This window comes from Bactrocera oleae, chromosome 6, assembly GCF_042242935.1.
Source record: "Bactrocera oleae isolate idBacOlea1 chromosome 6, idBacOlea1, whole genome shotgun sequence".
Lineage (NCBI taxonomy): Eukaryota > Metazoa > Arthropoda > Insecta > Diptera > Tephritidae > Bactrocera > Bactrocera oleae.
This window is the reverse complement of record NC_091540.1, coordinates 52826185-52849578: the sequence shown is the minus strand read 5'-3', so window position 1 is coordinate 52849578 and position 23394 is coordinate 52826185. Positions and strand designations below refer to the sequence as shown.

Genomic DNA, 23394 nt, shown 5'->3' with positions numbered 1-23394 from the left:
TAAACAAATTTTTTTTAATTAAATTTAATTTATTTATTTTTAATTATTTATTTTTTAAAAATTTTTTTTTTTAAATTATTTATTTTTTTTAATAAATTATTTATTTTTTTTAATAAATTATTTATTTTTTTTAATAAATTATTTATTTTTTTTAATTATTTGAACTTTTCTTTAATTTTTACGGGACAAACGAAAGTGTGAACTAGTGAAAAGTGAAAATGTTTCACTATAATTACTAGGTTTAAGGGCATTCTTAAAAAATAAATACAACATAATATCAAATGAAAAATAGAAGGAAATAAAAAGCAAATCTAAATGAAAAAGACTTTTATAAAGGGCAGTTAACAACTAAATATTTATTTATTTATGTCATGCATACTAAACAAACCACATGACTACTGTAGGTGAGCGCATCAAATTTGTGTTTTAAACTGGTGTACAGAAGCCAAAAAACAAGCAAGCAGTTGGTAAGCGGCGAAAATGCAAACAAGGCAAATTGGAGGACAACAAAACGAAAACGAAAACAATAGAAGAAAACGCAACAACAACAATATTGTTGACAACAGCAGTGATAACAACAATATTAGTGATAACAACAACAACAATATGGGTGAAAACAGCAATGATAAAAACAACAATACTGCTGACAATAGCAGTTATAACAACAACAGCGATAACAACAACATTATTTGTAATAACAACAACAATATTAGTGATAATAACAAGAATATTGGTGACAACAGCAGCGATAACATAAACTAAAGAGTAAAATACACGTCAGGGCAACATAGAATGGGTCGATGTTTATATAAGTATATGTACAAATATATGTATATAACAAAAACAACAAATTAAAAGTTTGTTGGCCAAACGCTCACCAAAAACGCCCACACGCCTGTACATAAGTAAAAGTGTATATTTGTATGTGCGCATGTATTATATATTGGCGGTTTTTTCCACTTGTCGACGCGCTTTTGTTGTTTGTCTTGTCTCGCTTAAAATCACATTTTATTTGTTTTTATGTGTATATTTAAGTATTTATTATTTATTTTGTCTGTCTACCAACTAAATGATAAAATAAATGCTTAAAACAATTTTCAAGCAGCTACTGGCAGTTCTAAAAATATGTTTTTTCTAGATGTTTGTAGACTTGTTTGATCTTTAAATGCCGCTATCAGTGAGCAAAGTAACAATTATTTGCAGATGTATGTATGTAGTGGTGATAGACTTGTGAATTCCCACACTCTCGAATCACAGTACTAACGGTTTAAGCTCCGTTATCAGCGCAAGGTATACTCAACGCCCGCACAACGGTGTGACAACAAAAGGATTTAAATCGTGTATAATGTTCGATTTTGCTATGGGTGGTCGCTCTTCAGAATACAGTTAGCTACAAGCGCACCAAAACAAACGGAAATAGCGCCAAGTAGTCGCAAAGGCGTCACAAATTGAAACAATGTAGCGAGTTGTTATTACTACTATTGTTGTTGTTGCCCGTTCGATCATTGAGAAATTTCACTACTCGATGGCACAGCAACAGCCCACAGATAACAGCACATATGTACATAGATAAAGTGAATGATTGCCCACGTAAATATTTGCCACACTTCCTTTGACTCTGATAATTTGCTCACTACATACAAACATGCATACACATCTATATTGTGAATAAAACTGTTATTATTTGTTGTTCAGTTTTACGATTTTCCACAATTGATAGCTACTCTTTTTTTCATTTTGCCTCAATTGATTTAAATTTACGACCTGGCAACTGTAACGCCAGCTGTGAACCAATGCGACCTTACGAGAGGACACTCAAATAACAGGAAGCTGTCAACCAAGCGCTTTTTTCTATAAATTAATTTTTAATAAACTATTTGGAAAAGTTCAATTAAGTGTTGGCCGAAATATTGGTTGTCAACAATAACAACGTAAAAATTACTAGCCATTGAGGATAGCATTTTACCCCAACGCACTCCGAAATGTCCACCATTGAAGTTACCATCAATCTATTTAATTAATTTATGTGTCAACAAAACATTTATGTAGAAGAAATATATTTGTTGAAATTGGTTTCAAGTGCTTACACTCGAGTACTTCTGGCCAATTATCATAGCTCGTATTAAGCAATTGCATTGATTCAATAAAAAAAATCAGCTAATTGATGGTGACATGCTATCAGAAGAGTCTAGAGAGCAGTAGCTGACGGTTGTTATGATTTTATTGTAAGATATCAAATTACTTGAAATAATTATTGAATTGACTACTGAAAAGTACAGTCACAACATGCGAAAATTAAATGAAGGACATTTATAAGTGTTTGAATAAATGTAGAGTAAAATTGGTGCAAGGTGATTCATAGCAAAAATTATACTTTTGCATTTTTGTAGGAATAAAACTATTTTTTTTATTTAGGTACATTCTTTAAAGCTCAAAATAGTAATGAGCGGGGGAGATTATAAAGCAAATAAGTTCCTCTTCTATTGATGAAATAGATGGAATGGATGTAAGAGTTTATTTTAAAATAAATATCAGTTAATTAGTATTCAAACGAAAAAAAAATTGATTTAATTAAATCAAGAACGTAAAAAATATATTATAAAAATATTTATAAATTAAAAAACATTTTATTTTATTGATTTTTTGTTTTTACTCATTTTTATTTTTAATTAATTTTTGTCATTTATTTCTATACCCTGAGAAGGGTATAATAAGTTTATAATAAGTTTGCCGAGCAATCTCCGAAAAAATTGTTCAGCACGGATCACTATAGCACAAAGCTGCCCTGCAAACTGAACGGAAGGAATCAAGTACGTGTAAGGTATTTTTTGTATTTGTGAAAGGTATTATTATAGCTTCGGTACGAGCGAAGTTAACGTTTTTTTTTTGTTTTAATTAATTTTTTTAAGTATATTTCAATATTCCGAAGTATATAAAAAAAAATAAAAACTCTCCTTCTATTGATGGAAATGAGTGCCTATATTAGAATTAATGTTGACTTTACGTTTTTAATTTAAATATTTTAAAATTTTTTATTAATTATTTTAGTTTATTTTTTTGTTTAGAAGTAAAATAATTTTGCATATTTGGTTAATAAATTCAAAAAAAGAAATTAGGGAAAATAAATTATAAAAATATTTAGTTAAACTTAGTTTTTTATACTTCTTTTTATATTTTTTCACTAAGTGTTCTATTTAATAATTAGTGTTTAAAAACATTTTTATTTTATTTCAGTTTTTAATTAAATTTTAAAAATGAATTAAAAATTACAAAAAAAAAATAAAGAAAATATATAATACAAAGATATTTGTTAATTTAAATGGTTATATAATGTTTTAAATTATTTTTTCCCAATTTTTATTTATTTATGTCTATAAGCACTAAGCAAAAGCTTTTTTTGTTTATTATTTTTTTAAACGTAATTTAGTGAGCGTTTTAAGTATTAAGTATTATCTACGGATTATTTGATAAATGTGTATATTTATGCATTTTTCTTTAAAGAAATTTAATGAAATCAGCTATCAGCTATAAACTTTGTTCCACAATATTTTTAAATCATTTTTCCATTAAATGTTTGTGACATTTCATTGTCGAATTTAATTAACGATTTTAGCAGTAGTGGAAATAAGCCAGTCATTATATAATATATACAGAGTGTTATTGAAACATCGCTAAGATGACTATTTTATATAAGGAAAACTGCAATGATTGCAGAGAAATCCTACACAAATATATATATATATAGATGCAGAACTTAAAATATTTGACTTTCTATGTAGACTACCAACTCATAAGAGATATTAATGATTTAAAAATTCAAGATAATGTTGATATGGCACACTCACTAAAAAGCTATCGAGAAAAGAGTTACACGATTAAAACACGATTTTGTATAAATTAAAAAAACAACCACAAATGACATTGATTGGACAATAGAAAAATAATCGTATACAAAATATGTTATGCATGGATAACGAAAGTATACAAATCTATATCCTTGTAGAGTAAAGCACTTTCACTTTCTTGGATACTTTTTTATTTGAAATTTTAATAGAAAAAATTGTAAAATTTTGTAAAACATTATATTTACATATGTATGGCATATTTAGAAAAATTAATTTAATTTCCCACACTACAGAAAGTGGCGATCGCAATGTTCATGTTCATGGTATAGAATTTGCATAAATTAAGAGTCATATCGATTTTCAATAAGTTTCTATATCTAATCATATAACAATGTTTCATTCTTTCTTTAAACTTCAAATACGCAAATATTTAAATATTCAAATGCAAACAAAAAAAATACAAAAAGAGAAACAAATACGGATATAAATAGCCAAACTATTAAAACAAATATTGTAAACATTTAGAAGCGAATGAAAGTAGGGATCGATGTGTAGCCAGAGGTTCTGAAATACGAACTTTGGACTGTTAAAAGACGTATGTATATATGTATGTACATATGTATCTATAAAATATTTTTATGGAAAATAAGTTTTGATGTACATTTCGACCAGCTATGCACTTTTAGAATATGTAATGCATGTTTCTATGAAAAAAATATGGAAAAAAATCGATTGTTATACTATGCTAGGGGTAAAAATTTCAAACAAATATTTATAGCTTTTGATTTATAACAATTATATAAATAACTGTTAAACATTTCGACTTCTAAATGTTTTTAAAACTTTCTACTCCAATCTACCTTAATGGGGGTATACCTTGACTTATACACAAAGTATAATGATTTTTAAGTTAAAAAATATTTTAATTTTGTTTCTCAGTTTATATTAGACAAAACGTGATATAAATATGCATATATGTTATACATATTTTTGACGTTTCACTTGAAAAGCTACAACTTTTGTCAGCTCAATGCAATTGTACAACTTTTTATAAGTTATTTGAGAGGGCACATTGTACAATTAGCAGCCAGGGAGGCATGGTGTGCACATTTAAGTGAACCTGTTTATATAGATATATATATATGCTGCGAATGCTTTATATACATTTATAGATAGATATATAATATATAAGCAACTGCATGAATTCGAGATCATATAACACTCCTTTGTATAGTATGCTTCAGTTGGAGGCAAAAACAAAAACAAAAACTTGTCGCACGTCAGTGCAAAGCTACAAATATGATCACGAAAAAAAATAATAAAAAAAAATAAATAAAATGATGAAATAATCTGAATATATATGTATATATGTATAAGTAAATACTTTGAAGTATATATAGTATATAAAGAATTACAAATAAGTTGCCGCTCTGTGTGCTGTGGGTGTCTCCAACTCGATAGACATCCATTTTCAATGTAAACAATTGCAATTAATTAAATGCTTGATGTAAGCAAATAGCACAGAGACAAAACATGTATATATGTATATACTAGCAAATAACGAAAGAAACAGGTATCTCAATGCATATAAATAAATATATAAGTATATAATGTACAAATTCGCTGTACATCACTTTCGTGGCAGTAAATCTAATGAATTTCTAGAATTCCGCCAGCCCCACTCGATACACTGATTAACCTTTAGACAAACTCGGAAATGCTGGCCAACAGTTTCTCAACAAAAGCTGTCGTCACCAATGCATTCGCATTTCACTGTCACTGGCAAAAAAAAAAAAAAATTAAAAAAAAAAACAGCAATAAAAATAAAATAAAAACAAAAACAGAAACAGAAAAAACAACAAAAAGAAAAACAACGGCTATAAACTTACTTTGGATTTAAGCCAAAAATATATAAATAATGTTGTTGTGGCTAAAATGAACCGAGTGGTCAAGTAAAATATTGCAAAAACAAATACAAATTTTTCACCTACATACATAGACACATATGTACGTAGAGATATTTATATGCGCAAATAATTTTACTCGCCTGCACTTGACGCTCGCTGGTCTGGTATGCTCCCAACCGTGTGATTTTGCTGCTGTGTTTTCGATTGTCTCGAAATTTATGACCCCAAAGCGAGTATTGCAAGTGAAAAGTGAAATCTGGGTGTTTTGCGTTCTTCTCACCTTTTTGTCAAATTGTATGCACAATTAATCAGGTCACCTGCGGAAGCATTCGGTGTTGCTGTGACGTGATGCAGTAAGGTATGGATTATCGGTTCATTAAGCCCAAATCGAAAGTTCATTGGGGAGCATTGATTGCGGCGAGCCGTTCGTTTGTGTGCGAATAATGCAAATTACTTAATTTGATGAAACGAAATGTTAATGGCCTTGATGAAAAAAGTAACTACAAGTATATATATATCTGCCTATATGTGCATACAAATAAATACGTATGTATGCATTGGCAATGCTTATACAAATTGCATTTATCTTTTCCTTCTTCTCTTCTCGCTCATTTCAGAGCAGTTCAACAATCCTTTATAGTAATGCAGACTTAAGATATTTTCAATAGAAAAGAATGATGAGTGCCTCACAAAGCAAGAAAGTGAATAAGTGAAGATATGCGTTGAATTTTCAATCATGTGAATTATATACGGATACGAGGGTGGACCAGTAAGTTATTGAAATTTACAATTAGTTAGGCGGAAAATTCCGAAAATCCGGTTATACTGCTATGACTAAAAAATAAAAAAAATAATAACAAATTCTTTATATATTTCTTTTTCAAATATCCATCTTGGCATGAAAGATTAGCGACAGCCGTTTCAAGTCTTGTTCACTACCACACAATATGCATTAACACCCTGAAATCAGGTTTTATGAGAAAACTCAAACTCAGTTCTGATTAATTGCTCGAAGAAAAAAGTTTAGTTTCAACATATTGCTAGAGTTTAAGCTGAAATTCAACTAGTCAGAGACTAAAGGTCGTTTATTAAATTTATTCGCAGCCAACTTCACACTTAACCGCTGACAGCTGATATAGTAAGGCTAGTTTGTGAAAAAATGTTAATTAATTTTTTGGAATAATTTTTGTTTGCTGCCCTATCAAAGATGAAAGATCGAAAACAGCGTTTTAGGCACATTTTACTATTTTCTTATCAAAAGGGTAAAAAGCAGTTCAATCATAGTGAAAATTATGTGATTTGTACGGAAAAGATGTGTTGACAGAACGCCAATGCCAAAGTCGATGCAAATCGTCGAATAACAACTCGAGAGATTGCTGAAACAATTAGGATTAATTTCGAAGCTTGACATATGGATTCTTCATGTTCTTACAGAACGAAATTTACTTCTTTCTTTTCAAACGTCAAAGAAGTAAACCATTTTGGAAGCGCATGGTCTAAAAAGGATGAACCAGCTCAAACCACTTCGAAGGCCGATAGGCACCAAAAAAAAGGTTATGTCGTCTGTTTGATGGGATGGCCCGACAATACCACAATTAATTCTGAAGTTTATTGTGATCAGTTGATCAAATTGAGTTATGCACTTAATAGAAAATGTCAAAATTGTTATTGTAGTGTTCCAACAGGATAATGCGAGGCCTCATATAAGTTTGATGACTCACCAAAAGCTTATGCAGCTTAAATGGGATGTGTTACCACGCCCATCATATTCTCCAGACTTGGCACCTTTAGACTACTACTTATTTTGGTTCCTCCAAATTTTTTTAGACAGGAGAACCTTCACCTCAAATCAGAACATCAAAATCACTTGAACCAGTTTGTTGCCTGCAAGGATTGACAATTTTATGAGCGTGGAATCAATCGCTTGCCCAAAAGATGACAAAAGGTATTGGATCAAAATGATTAATCTATAATTTCATAAAATGTTTCACACAATAAAAAAAATCGTGTTTAAGTTGCACTGAAACCAACTGAAACCAAAAAATCAAATTATTTAATGAACGACCTAATATGGTAGTCGGATCTCAAAATTATAGCATTTTTAAAGGTATTCAATTGTTGGAATAATGAAAATAAGAAAAAACGTTAACTCTTCGCAGATGCATTTCTTATAGCAAAAAAGGGTAAACAAAATTTTTATCTTCTATAATAAAAATATATTGTTATATAACAAAAAAATAATGAAGAAAGAAGCGCACGCGCGCCTTCTCTCTCTCTAACCCCATAAAATCTTCAATACTCTCTTTTCGGATTAAAATACAACGATCAAGAAGTGCAAGCGCGTAAATATAAAGGGTGGCGATTTAATCCTTATCATATGTAGACCATTCTATAAATGCATGCATTAGCTTATTCTTATAGAAACCTCCTACAAATGGAAATGCATTCTTTGTATCATTGTTCCTATGTCTTATCAGAATTCTTTGACTTAACTACGACGAAGACTTTGACATGGGAATGTGAAAAGCGTTATCGGTCGCTGTTTCCTGTTTTTTTTTCTGTCAAACAAAATATGGTGGATGTTTGCATAACGCAACAGATAGCATGACAATTGAACTCCACGTTTATCAGACATTGCTATCTATTGGCATGTTTTATAACTGGATATTTGATATATTTTCACTTGGCTTCGGGAATTCACATATATTTTCCCGATAACTGAAAACAAACAACAAATTTATTGATTGAATGAAGAGAACTTAAGAAAATGCGCTTTCAGTAGGAACTTTACTTGAACGATCCTTGAATTTGAACTTTACTTAAATTGCCAATCAAATTTATTTTTCTCTTACAAGATAATGAGTAAAAACGTAATTACTACAGAAAATCAATTAAGGCGCATCTCGTCGAGAGCGACAAAAACTGCAGTAAGGAAGAACAACGCCCAGTACGAGCGAACATGAGAGAAATAGAACTCGTCAATGCGGCAATGAAGCGAATTAAGGAAGATGGTTGAGTGACAGTTTCTTCGAATTCGGAATACTGCCTTCTTTATTGGCATCTGTCTTCTTAATTTAGACAGCTTTGAACCGGGAAAAAATATTTGCAGTGGCTTATTGGTCTTGGAGCTCTTGGATTAAGGCTCGTAGAAGATGAAGAACATTAAATAGTCAAACAAACATGATCGAACTCAAGAAAACACAAAATGATATTGCCTCAGCGGCACGCCTACTTTTCTATTTATATTTTTGTATCCATATTACAAGAACAGTAATAATTGCACCTTAATGCAACACAATAAAAACTTCTAGTACATACAACAATTGTAAGCCATAAACAAAAACTAATCACGGAGAAAACAATAGCAACAACAAACAACTTTTTACAATACGAACACTTCCGCTTAGTGACGAATCTCCTGTTTGTAGAGAAGCGAGTCGGTTTACGCGAAAACTACAAAAGTTTCACACACAACATTTCCATTGATGAGCGAGTGGCAATGAAAACACAAACAAAATGCATACATACATACAATGCACTTGCTATAAAATCGATATGAAATTCAACCGCATTGCGTTGGATATTTGCGAGCCTTCGCAACTGCAACAAATAAGCTTGTAGTGTAAATTACTTTAAATTGCTACAAATCGTCTACTAATGACTGTTTAGATGTGTGTGTGTGTGTATGTATTTTAACGTGCACACATATAAAACAGATTCTAATGGTAAATAAATAACCGACTTGGTGTAATTTAAAGTGCAGCTAAGTATTCGCCTATACCGTTGATTAGTAAGTCTCGCAGTCGAGCATTTATGCAAAGTGGGTTTACGAGCAAGTTGCAAATGACAGAGTAGCTGAAGGTTAAACGTGCACTCTTTGGTGTGGAGTCCTTTCAAGCATTTATATAAATTATGAGTTTGCGTTGCAAAACGCCGCTAAAACGGCAAAGTGGCTTCTGATGAGGCGTTTTCAGAAGATTTGCAATGTGACAATTTTGTTAGACACACACGCACACACACAAGCACACTTGGACAACCGATCCTAGTACGAAAATGCAGACACTTAGGACTTGTTGCTACTGCTTCAGAATGCATTACGGAATTTTAGCAAACAAGAATATATACATATATACATATGTATATTTCAGCTGAAAAATAACTGTTATAATCACACAATTCAACGAATAAATAAAAACTTGCTGTCTTCGATTCGTCTTTTCTCAGCTCACTAACATGTAAAAGCAACAACAAAGTTAACAAGTTTAATTAATTTTTTGACGATAACACACATACTGATTTACATAAGGAGCGTAGCGTAATTCGTTGGGCGATTTCACAAATTTTAAGCATTTAGCTATAGTTTATCTAATATTATACGTTTACTTAATTTTCCTAAGATATCTTACATATTGATCGATGTATACGACATAGAGCCAACCGTAAATTTTAAATTCTTATATTAGGTATATGGAATTTAGTAGAAGCAATAAAACATATTAACAGAAAAATATGCTCTCTGAGTTTCATTAAGATAACTTATATATTGACTGTATATCTTATGTACATATGTATGTATATATGAGTTCTCTTATTGATGTTTGACAATCCCTATATTAAGTAAAGGAGGATTAGGGGAGGGATTGACCCGGTTAAAATCGGCTTTATTGACACAAAAGCATGCTGTTATCATAAAAATGTCTCTACGAATTTTAATATTAAATCTCCAGATTGACCGATTTTTGCGATAAGTAGTTAACCATAGCGATGTTTTAATCCTTGACTAAGGCTTTAAGACCGAATTGAAATTTTAAATAACGTTTCTTTCTGGGTCTTGAGAGTTCTTAATTCGCTGTATTTTTTTAATTAGAGCCAAACGTTATCATTGGTATAAAAAAATGCCTGAAATTTTTGACAACAATTGTCTCACAGCAACCGTGAAAACTTCTCTATCTTCATCTTTCTATAAACAAAGATTATGACGTCATTTTTGACAGCAGAGCACGCACTGTTCTAGTCGCTTTAATGTCAAACGCTCATAATAATAAATACTGTGTGGGTTCGAGTGCAGATGTATCACCAAATACATATGTACATATATGCATATAAATATTTATATACATATTACTTGTATGTACAGTTAAGACACGCCATTTTCGCTTTTAATAACCATGACTAAGGCAAATAAAATGCCGATCGAAGAGAATCCAAAGCTCACATTTCGCAAACACAAGGAAGAATGTCCACACAAAAGACGAATGCGCTATTTTTGTTGTTGTTGGTGTTGTTGCTGATGAAATCATGTCGATACAATTAAAATAACTCAAAATAAATTAGGACAGCAAAATTTTAGTTTTAACAGTTAACGACCGAACCGACAAACGACTATCCGGTCTGAATGGGATTAAGCCACTTCCTAGCTCGGGGGTTTAAAGAGCGCAACATGTTAAATATAAAAAAATGTTTTCGTTATTATTTATGTGCATGTGTATATGTATATGTGTGAGTGACATTGACCGAATGACTAGGGCAGTCAGACAATCCCCCTTAGGCTATGTAAATGTGTGTATTTTGTTCTTGCTTTGACTTTGGCTTGATTTTCCTTTCTTTTTGACCCATGTAGAATTGTCTATAACTGTATGTGTCCGTTTATATGCACTTGAGTACACTGTATATTAGGTTTAAAGGTGGCGAACGTGACGATGCAATACTGGTATACTCGTATCTTCTACTGTTATACCAGGTACATATATATGTATGTACATAGTATGTAGATTTTTATACGCTTAAAACGATATGTGAATCGGCGAGGTGCACATACATACATACATATGTCGGCGTTGCATGTCAATAGTACCGAGCGATGTACAGGAGAGGGGTGTGTGTTTATACGAGAATATTCCCATCTCGTTGTTACACATGTGCATAGAAACATTCGCACGACTGCACAACCATTTTGAACACAGACAAAGCAACGATATGCAAATACTCGCCAGAACAAAAGCCCGTGCACACGCGTTTGTATGTGTGTACGTATGTAAATTAATTCGCCATAAAAAGGTGTATGCAAAAATAAAAGGATTATAATTACAGCAAATGAAACAATAAAAGCTATAAACGAATGAGCTCTCAACATGACCGAGGCATCCTTCAGTCATCCGACAATAATTAGAAGTACATATGTATATAAAACTGTTATAAATAAGAATGTGTGTGAGAGTATAAAAGTGTCATGCGTGCAAACCGCTGATTGCCGGCGTTCTGTGACGTTTTTACGGATTTTGTTGTCAAGAAACAGTAAATTGCTGTACGAGCCATGTATTGCGTCCACTATGAGGGCGTTAAAATTTATAGGTCAGCAATATTCAATATGCCATGACGACAGACAGACAGAAAAAAATACGAAATCGCATGTCATACACATTGCCCTGCGGACGAAACTGTCAAGTAGTGCACCTAAACTAGTTAAGAAGTAGTATTTGGGTAATGAGTGCACGGACTATTTGAAGTAAATATGAATTTAGAATGATTAGCGTGACGAGCTCAGTTGATTTAGCAATATCCGTCTGTCTGTACATATTCGAACTAGAAATTTCGCAAACGGCCTTTTCTCTCAAAGAAGCTGCTTCGGACTACTATAGCATATAGCTGCCATACAAACCAAGCGATGAAAATCAAGTTCTTGTGTAGAAACATTTTCCTTTATAAAGGGTAGTATGACTTCAGTGCAAGCGAAGCTAACGTTTTTAATTTGTTTTCATTAAAAACGCACTGACTTTTCAATAGATCAAGAGGACGAAATTTATTTAAGCTCATATATTGATTGCACGTAACGGTGTTAGCTTAGGAGTTTCTTACGAGGTAGTTTGAGCTTTTCATCTCTAATAGCAGTTACTTCACTTTATCGAAAACGATAGATTATTTCCGTTATTAGTTTGACAATAGCTGTCTTTGATTTTCCAAGCCTAGACGAATAGCTAATCCAACATACAACTGGTATAAATCAAGTAAGCTGGCATAAAATTATGGAGATTAAATAGCAATACTTTAATGAGATATCTACATATTCTCCTGCATTGAATTTGACAGGATGACTTTGTAGTAGCTGTCACATAAATATAATTATTTTGACGTAAAGTACACGTTAGGATTTTAAAAAAACATTATTCATTGCCGTAAATTACTTCTTGAAAAAGGTTCTACCGAAGATTAGCTCAGTAGCTGCCATATGGTATCAAAATGTTAAGCGCAATTTATTTTTTTACTCTCAAATATATGTTAAGTAAAGCTTGAAAGATAAAAATTCGAAAAATTATCTCTACTCCCAGCAAAAATAAAAATAAAAAGTCGACAAAGAATTTAATTATCGAATAAATTTCCGAGAGGACACTTTGCAACCTATATGGGGCTGGGTTGGTTACCTCCATCAGCACGTGTTCAATGAAAGTCAGCACAATTGTGAGTACAGCAAACATGTGAAACGGTATTAATCTACGTAAGCGTTGCCATGCAACAGTGATAAAAATAAAGGGAAAGTGTATTAGCAATTTGATAAAATTCGATAACTAGCAAATGGTACATACAAATATGGCAATGTTGCACATGGTCGGTCACCTGCTGACACTGCTCTATGCACTAAACCATCATCAAAAATGGCTGAAACAAAACAGCTGAGCAAGCAGGCCGACAATTAAAAATACATACATATGCAAAAAAGCACACACATACACACATAGTAAAATATAAACATTTTTACATATAGTTTGCCTATGCATGGCAACAATGTCTTCTCGGTTTTTACTTTCCGCACAACTGAATGCATGAATGAACGAAGAAAACAACCCTTGCTTCGCAGAATGCAGAGAAAGAAAAAAACGCCTCAACGTAAGTAAATTAAAGCTGCAGCTAATGGAATATAAAGCATAGACTTAACTTATGGCGATGCAATGCGACGACACTCGAGGAAGTGGCTGCCCAAACACACACACACGCAAGCTCGAGCTGTCTGCTGGCGAAGCATAATGCCGGGTATGAATGGTTGCATGGCTCAACATTTTGTTGCTTTTGACAGCAAAGACTTCGTCACCTATGCTTGTTGTTGTTGCTGTTGCTTGAGTTTTCGGTTGCTAACAGACGGCGAGGCATATTTGTTGACGCATTTCCAAGCATGAGTTGGCAGCAAACGCTCTGGCTCTCTCAGAGTTTCTATTGAAATCACACCACTTTTACAACACAAAATCTGCCGAAGACCAGGTGACAGAAGCTAACACGTTTTATTGTTATTGCACGCTGAATTGTCAGAAATTGTACGCTCAGCGAAAATTAGCTTTTTGCAAAACAAAGCAAAGTAATGTGGAAGCGAAGCAAGCAGTCAAACAAAAACTAAATAAACTTGAATGCAAACATAACAACTTGTTTGTATATCTAACAATGAGCGCGCCTTCCCGGCAGCAGCGGCAATGCATTGTTGATGAATGAGCGAGTAGCGCCAGCAGAGAGGCGGCGAAAACTGTCCGCTCGTTGGTTGGGAGCGCGACGGTGCGCGCACTGCGCTTGCCTGCTCTAATATGCTCTATAGGGTGAGCGCGGAAACGGCTGTAGCATATATACACATACACACACATGTATGTATGTATATTGGATTGTAGCGCGTTGCAGCAACAATGACGGCGGTAAAATACAAAGCATTCCCATAGACATGTGTACACACACCGCCTTGTTTAGCTGCTGGTGGTACAACACTACGTATGCGTACCCTGCACCTCCACCACCACCATTGCCGTCGATACAAATCATCTTCGCTTCAAATTCGTATAACAGTTTGCATAGAACATTTTCGTTGTTCAGTTGTGTAGCTGTATGCATTGGCAAGTTTTACAGCCATGTCAGTTGGCAGTCGGCAGCGAAACAACCGTGCGAATTGTGCTTTCCTCTAGTGGTGCAGTGTAACACTGTTGGACCACAATTAGCTAAAGCAAAATTCATATTTTCTTTTAAAATAATATTTTTATCCAGCTACAGTTGACGGAAAAGCAGGCAAATATAAATATTGCTTGCGTATGATCGGTAAAAAAAGAACAGTCGCAAGACGCCAGCGGCGTTGACGGCGACGTTCACAAACGAACTTGTACAGGCCAAACTGCGCTGTGGAAAATCATATAAAAAATATTTTATAGAATATTCGTATAATAAATTTAAATTGTCAGCGTTAAATAAAACAATAAAAATATAATAATAAAAACTACGAGAAATATAATAAAAATTCAACTGAAATTCAATTGACGCACGGTGGTGTTGTTTGTTGGAGGCACTCTTGGAGCTGTTAGGCAAGCAATAACTCTAACAACATCAGCGACGACTGAGTCAACAGTAACGACAACGACGACAGCAACGTTGCGACTAGCTGCTATACCAAACTACTTGTAATAGCAACAGTAATAGCCAAAGCAATAACAATAGCAACAGTGTACCAGTAGTGTCAGCGGCGTTGGCGTTGACGGTGGCAGCGAGCGTAGACGCAGCAGCGGCGTAGCTGTGACTGTGGCGACAACGTTCTTTGTAACAAGCTCGTGGATTTGTTGTTTTTGTTGAAAACATTTATCGATCACGCGTCGAACGAAACGGAGCATTCGCTCGGCTAACACACATTTGTATAATGTAATATGGTTGTATAAAACAAAAATAAATAAAAATTAAATATTCATTGTCAAAAGGCAAAACGGAAACTTTGCGGTCGTGTCGAACAAAACGGAAAATCGAAAAATAGCAAAATACCACAAAAACAAAACGGTGCTAAACGCTAACACACTGTAGTCGACACGCGGAAAATGAGCTATTAAAGTGCATATAACGAGAAAAGGCAGCGGAAGGCAAAAGGAAAAATACAAATTAATGCATTTTGCAAATTTCTAATGTGATGCTATTTATGTATGCATGTAAATGCAATACATTTTGACGAATTTTAACTAACTAGCACACCTGCAAACCAACAAGACACGTCCACAACTCAAGCACTGAAATAAAAAATAATAAAGAATAGCATTGGTACAACACCTAGAACCACAACAACAATAACATTTTCGTCGCTTTACGCATTTAAACTTGAACTAAAATTTCTATTGAAAATCCTTAACACGTTGCAAGTACAAAACTCAAGCAGTTGAAGAGCAAGGTTGAAAGGAAGACAGTATATTTTATTGCAGCAAAGAGAAAAAAAATACCAACACGTTGAATGCACAAAAGCCAAAGGTAAAGAGTGTTAACGGTTCCGTGCATTTTCATTTGCTGTCAATGCAAATTGAAGAGGAAAATAACAAAAATAGCAAACAAAAACAACAAAATTAAAAAGAGACAAAAGTTAAAACAAAAAATTAGAAAATAATATATGCGAAACAAAAAACAACAACGGCAAAAGTGCAGATACGCCCCTGTGTTTAAGTATTTCAATAATAAGAAAAACAATAACAAAGCGCATATTATAAACACAACTAGCAGCGCGCAAGCAGCTGAGCAGAATCAAAAGCGTGGATAAATGAAAAATAAATACTCAAAAAGTTACATATAATCAAAAAAAAACAAGAAGAAGACCACAGAGCAGCAAATTACAGCTGGTGCTGCATATTGGAGAGCAAATAATAGGAAAAAGTTCTAAAAAAAAAAGCGCTTTTGAGGAAAAGCGGCAAAGTGTAACAAAGAAAATGATCATGTACACACCCACCCATATATGCGTATAAACAAAAGCGTGTAGAAAATAAGCTATATATTATAGGCGTTAAAACGCTTGGAGAATATATTTATTAAAATACAAGCAATATTACAATTTACTACGCAGCAAAAAGCACTGATTTCATTTAAAAGCGAAAAACTAAAAGTTCAAAATAAATGAAATTTTAGGTATAACGGTACACAAGCCAATTGCGTTACTCGCTGAATATTCAACTCAAATTTACGTGATTTTACAAAGTAGCAAGTAAAAACAATTTTTTGAATATATTTCATTATAAATTTTTGGCCACATAAATGACACTTTAATTGAAAACGCGCTTTTTTCTTTAGCTTTGCTTTGTAAATTTATACAAAACATGTGTATATACATATATATTTAAAAATAGAGAACAATAAAGATAAGAAAAATTAAACAGTTTAGTGTTACCTGAATTGTTGAAAATTCTCGTTGAGCAACGCTACTCCGGTAGCACAAACAATTTAATAAATACAAATAAATTGCTCAAGTGCATTGCATAGTAACTGCAGCGCATAACAAAACCAACATACGAACATATAGCCAAAGCGTATAAAACAAAAACATCATTGAAATAAAACAAAACACACACAACAAAAAGTGTCATTCCTTTCGATAACGTCAACAAAACAAAGTGCAAAAGAATATCAAGAAATTATCAAATAAATAATATCAATAGCAAGCAAAAATGTATAGCTAAACGCGCTCTCACACTCACGCCGCGTGAAACTAACAAGCAAGAGCGAATTGCTGAGCGCACATTCTACAACGAAACTGTCATACATTCGTCGCTCGCATTACGCTCGCCGCTCAGTCACCCTTGAAGGCGAATTACAGCGACTACTATTGCCACTGAGACACACACTCATCATCAGAGCACACGGCAGTTGTGCCGCGCGTTTTTGCCGTAGTCATCATTGCCAATAGTATACACGGAGAGCAGAGAGCATAGTGTTAGTGTTGTAGCGGCCTACCACCCATCAACCGACCGACAAGCCAACCAAGTAACTAACAGCGCGAGCGAACAAACGTGCAGAGTTAATGTGTGACAGCGACGAGTCAGCCAACCGTCAGCAGTTAGCACAACAGTCTGTGCGAAGATAAAGCTTAAACAGTGCCGAAATCCAAAAGGAAGAAATTCTTAAATTAATATTGAACTTTGCTGAACCGCGACAATTGACCATCAATAATCGCGGTGGTCGCAAGTTCTCGAGCGCACTTACAATAAGAATTAAAATAAAACATTAAGTTAAAATAATAAAAAATAAAAAAATACGCACATTAATATAAAACAACAAAAATATTCGCACTATAACCGTACGTGGTAGAGAAAAAAGTGAAAGTCAAAGTAAAAGGAGAAAGGGACGAAAAAGCGTGTAGGGTAGTTGACAAGAATAAAGGCAGCAAACCAAAATTTATGTTACGAGTGGTGAAGAACGGCAAGCCGCAAGCGAACAAGATAAATAACTTTTGAAGTGCAACCACGGCTACAAAGTGAAATAAAATACTTAAAAGGGACACTAAAAACATAAAAGAAATAGCATAAGTGAAGTTATTAAGTTGAAATAAAAAAACACCTAACAGCTACCTAACTTCGTTAGAATACGACACCTAACCTCTAACTCTATAACAATAAGAAAAACTAGTATTAAAAATAAAATTATGGGTGATACAAATGCGCTGGGTTCCGGCACGCGTCTACGTAAATTCGATCGTACAGACAGTGAGGTTGCATGTGAAGAAGCCGCGCGCCTTACCGCCGACCTGCAGGAAGGCACCGTCAGTCCGGACGATGAGGATGATCTCAGCGAATATGGCGAGCTGCCACCACCGCCAGACGGCGGTTACGGTTGGGTCATCTGCTTTGCGTCGTTTATGTGCAACATGATTGTGGACGGTATCGCGTACACGTTCGGTATATTCCTTGGTGAATTCGTCGATTACTTTGGTGAAGGCAAAGGCAAGGTGGCCTGGGTAGGCAGCTTACTTAGTGGTGTTTATCTGAGCGCTGGTCCGATTGTGTCCGCGTTAGCGAATAAATATGGTTGTCGTGCAGTATGCATTGCGGGTAGCGTTGTGGGTTGTATTGCATTCGTACTAAGCACGATGAGCACGTCCATTAATATGCTGATGCTAACATATGGTGTAATCGGCGGTTTCGGCTTCGGTATGATTTACCTGCCTGCAGTTGTGGCTGTCGGTTATTATTTTGAAACTAAACGCTCACTGGCCACTGGTATTGCTGTATGTGGCTCCGGTTTCGGCACGTTCGCCTTCGCGCCATTAGCTACGTATTTGTTGCAGTTGTATGGCTGGAAGAATGCACTACTCATCTTCGCGGGTCTCATTTTGAATTGTGCCATATTTGGCGCTATGATGCGTCCACTCACCTACCCCAAAAAGAAGAAGGTTAAACCGCTCATGCAGCGTATGTACGAGGAGAAGCAATTGCAATTGGAACGTGGTTCAATTGCTGGTTCACATTTCATGGTACAGCTGCCGGACGGCACCATGGAGCGTAAACTGAAGATGCCACTCAATGCCGATCCCGGTGTGCACTCTAGTCTCAATTTGGAATTGCTCGCCCAACAGGGTTCATTACATCCCGTCTCAACACTACCAACTATAACCGAAGCAAAAGTGGTCGAATATCAAACTGGCGCACAAAGTCCACCCACTGTCGATAGCAATGGTCAATTGGATGTGAAGCGTAGCGGTAGGCGTTCACATCGTAATTCGGAAACCGAGACCAGTCCTTACAACTCTGTGGATGCAATGACACGCAATGCCTCACAGCCCGCCTTTATGGCAGACCATCAAAGTCTTCCAAAGAATGGTTCGGTGCCTTCTTTTAATCGGGTACGCAAGACGTCAGCCAGCGAACGTTTCCAGCCATCCTTAGCCGCCATACGTGCATCATCGCGCGGCGATCTCGACAGCAATGGTGTTGAAATGGGTTTTACATCGTCGAAAATATCGCTCTCACAAAGTCAGTCCAGTGGCAAAATGGTACGTCCAATGTCACGTAAAGACATCTTCTACTCCGGATCTGTGACAAATCTGCCACAATACCAGTCGCAAAAATCGCTCACGAATTATCGTAACTCCGTACTATCGTTAACCAAATATGAAAAGAGCATGCAAAGTGTACGTGTACATGATCCGTTGGCTGAAGCTGAAAAAGGACGTGGACAATACGATCTTTGTCCCTGTCTCACCATACCAGACTCCATTAAATCCGTATTCAATACAATGTTGGACGTCAGCTTATTGAAGGATCCAGTTTTTATGCTTATCGGCGTCTCCAATATATTCGGCATGGCCGGTTTGTACGTGCCATTTGTGTATCTCGTGGATGCGGCTAAAAAAGACGGCATCGAAGATAGTTCAGCATCATTTCTACTCTCAATTATCGGCATAACAAACACATTCGGCAGGGTAATTTGCGGGTATGTGGCCGATTTCCCCAAAGTCGATTCACTGTTTCTCAACAACGTTTGTCTACTCATTTCCACTGTGGCCGTTACATTAACACCGCTTTGCTCTACCTACGGGGCCTACGTGACTATGTCCATTTTCTTCGGTATCGCCATCTCCGGTTACATTTCACTTACGTCAATTATACTCGTAGATCTATTGGGACTGGACAGGCTCACCAACGCCTTCGGATTGCTTATTTTATTCAGAGGTTTTGCCGCCATCATTGGATCGCCATTAGCCGGCGCTGTTTACGATGCAACACAAAGCTACGATTTGCCATTCTATATGGCGGGCGGTTTATTTGCGCTATCCACGATCACCAGCTTCATGGCGCCATGTCTAAAACGTTGCACCACCTCCGATGAAACACCAATGCAGATTGATACGCTCACACCAATCGACGAAGAGCAAGGTGAAGAGGTGGAGGATGAAGAGGATCAGCCCATAACGATTGTACCGAAAATTGTGAAAACCCTACCCAGTCCACAACACGAGGAGACGGACAGAGGATTTCCAAATGAAGCAAACAAAAGTGGCGCCGAATCGAAGTTATAAAGTGGTAAATCGTACAACCAAGCGCTCACTGGGCGTTGGAATATTTTGTTGAAATTTTTGTTTTTGCGGTAGTAGATTAGCCATATAAAGTAAAGTATGGGTGTTACAGGAGCGTAACACACACACACACACACAATTGCGAATGTGTGCGCTGTCAAGACTACAAAAAACCAGAGCGATATTTTTTTAAATAACTAACCATTATTAAGCTTAAAAAATGAAAAATCAATTATAACAGTAATAAAAAAACAACAACAAATAATCGCAGAACTTATTCTATATTTAAACTAATTTTAAAATGCATACATACATACACAATACACGCAAACACACAAATTTAAAAGTCTAGCTTTCTAGCTAATTAATAATTTATTATATATAATACTAATTAAAATAGCTAAACGAAACAATAAGCTCGCAATATAGCTAAAGAGTTGGGTTATAAGTAAAGATCTATAATTCGAAGCACACAAGCGCATAGAGTTCGTAATCTAAGCAAAATGTACCAAAAAAGTCGAACCAAACAAACAAGCAAACAAAAAATTATTATTGTACTGTAGATATACTGGAATGTACGCAAGATTTTAATGTGAATGCAAAACGTAAAATGTTAAACAATTATTATTTGTTGTTATGAAAACTTCTGCGTTATTATATACATACATATATAAATTTGAATTTGTAAGACAATGCAATTTGTAAAATGTGTAAGAGATTAGAAAAGCGAGCTTTGGTGGAAATTCATACAACTCGCATAAAATCCTTTATAATCGGTAATGTACTTGAAACTTACATATGTGTATAGTGCTAGGCATACTAAAATATGTAAAATATGTAGTAAACGAGAGTGAATGTGATTGTGAAGCGAAAATATAGTATTGTTTACAAATCAACTCAAAACTCTATATACGTTAATGTGTAAATATTTTCGATTCGATGAAACAATAAAAAAAAACACTGTTAACTCGTTACAAACGATGTTTGATGTATTGTATATAAATATGTACAATAATAACATATGTCTATATAATCAGTTAGTTATTAATGCTCTTAGGCATAGACACAAATATGTATAATTTTCTTTTTAGAATTTCACTTAACGCGCCTTCTTTTTCAGCTATATTTTGATATATATTGCGAAGTGCTCAAATCGAAAAGCGTTTCACGCATGTGAAAGAGGAATTTTTTAAGCGTACAATGCAACCTGAGCGGAAGGGTATTAACCTCAGTGCGAATTGTCAACTAATTCTTACGTATATATATTTTTATTTAAGCCGTTTTAATTGCGTTATGCAATTGAAAAAAAGGAATTAAAAAATATAATATAATAAACGAAATATATATACATATACATAGTATAGAGTATATGTATATGCAAAAAGCAACAATGTGAAGCAACAGAATCAATAAGCACAGCGTTTAAGCTGGCAACCAATTCTAGGCATGCCTATATACACTACTAATTATAATAGAGCATAATAAATATAATACATACATACGTGTGTATAATTAATTAGGTATATAAAAGCTAGAAAAGCATGTTGAAATTGGAAAATGTACAAAGCACACAGTTATGATAAAAACAAAAATGGGAAAATTCGACATACATATAAGAACTTGTTATTACTAGTATTATTTAGAAGATGGAAAATAAACGAAAATTGATAAAGAAAACGATTGATTTCATATTATTTGTGTTATGCCATTGTATGAATTTGTGCAAATGGATGTCCATAATTTTTGCAAATTAATGAATAAAAAATTTAAAAAATTGCTAATAAAAACTAGTGCAGCAATTTTTTTTTGTGACGCATAAAATACTGTGACATATACATATATATATGAAAATAAATTGTATAATATACAACAATGCATGAATTGCCAAGAAACTGCAGGTGTTTTACTAAATTTAAAATATGCAAAGCGGTAAGTTTCAACAAGAAGCAAAAGAAAGTGTTAATTAATAATAAAAAATTACAGAACTTAAAGAAAACTTTTTTTGCGAAAAAAAATTTTTTTTTTTAGTTTTGAAAACAATCATAGACGAATTTTTAACACATAAAGCTCGTGTAACTTATTTAATATACATTGATATACGATATAAAAATTCTAAAAATTTCGAGAATCCAAGCAAGTGCCGTTTCCGATTGAAGTCTAAATGTCATATATTATTACGGTTTTTTTTTTCTAGAGAAAATTATGCAACAATACAACAACAATACGAGAGACTTCGTACTTGGTATATGTTATAGATATATGTATGTATAATATACATTTTTATATATATAATATCCATGTTTATTGTATATGAGGCGTACATATATTTCATAGCTTTATATAAAACTTGAGTGGTAAAGTATTTGATTATCGCAAGTCAATGACTGTTGCAATACACTATACATGCATACAGTATTTGTTGTATGTACGTATGTATATTAAAGTGTATAAACAATTTATCGTGGTGTACACAAAAGCACAAACAATTCAAATGTACATTCACACACACATTGTAATTTAAAATATATGGTGCTAGCGATAAGGTTTCAAATAATTTAAATAGACTAAGTCAATTGATATTGGAAAATGCCGAAGTACGCTGAAACTTGTGGTTATTTATGTTGTGTAGAAATTAATTGATTTCAAATATATGCATTGAAAGGTAGCTGCGTTGTAGAATTCTGCTCGAAAAAGTTAAAAAAAAAACTATATTTTTATAAGTATAAATTCAGTTGTAGATATATGCCACCAACTCGATGAATAATCGACACAACTGAACGGTAATGCTATATAGCAATGCAAAGAATTTGCAGTACACTAAAGCGTTATATTTATCTTTGATAACATAGGTGCTTAAATATAAGATAACGAA

At 34.0% G+C, this 23394-nt stretch overlaps 2 protein-coding genes and 1 long non-coding RNA gene across 3 annotated transcripts in view; 2 read left to right on the top strand and 1 right to left on the bottom strand.

Annotated features, from left to right (window-relative positions):
* Usp10 (ubiquitin specific protease 10) overlaps positions 1 to 23394 on the bottom strand; it is a 49372-nt gene that overhangs the window by 22096 nt on the left and 3882 nt on the right. The gene's annotated exons all lie outside the window — the stretch shown is intronic.
* Positions 5616 to 6613, top strand: LOC138857853 (uncharacterized). Its single transcript, XR_011397058.1, has 2 exons — positions 5616 to 6248; positions 6370 to 6613. It is a non-coding gene; the product is annotated as an uncharacterized lncRNA (long non-coding RNA).
* Positions 14633 to 22414, top strand: LOC106623685 (monocarboxylate transporter 14). Its single transcript, XM_014243284.3, has one exon. It carries the CDS (start codon positions 18153 to 18155, stop codon positions 20523 to 20525), a length of 2373 nt encoding a protein of 790 aa, XP_014098759.1. The 5' UTR covers positions 14633 to 18152; the 3' UTR covers positions 20526 to 22414.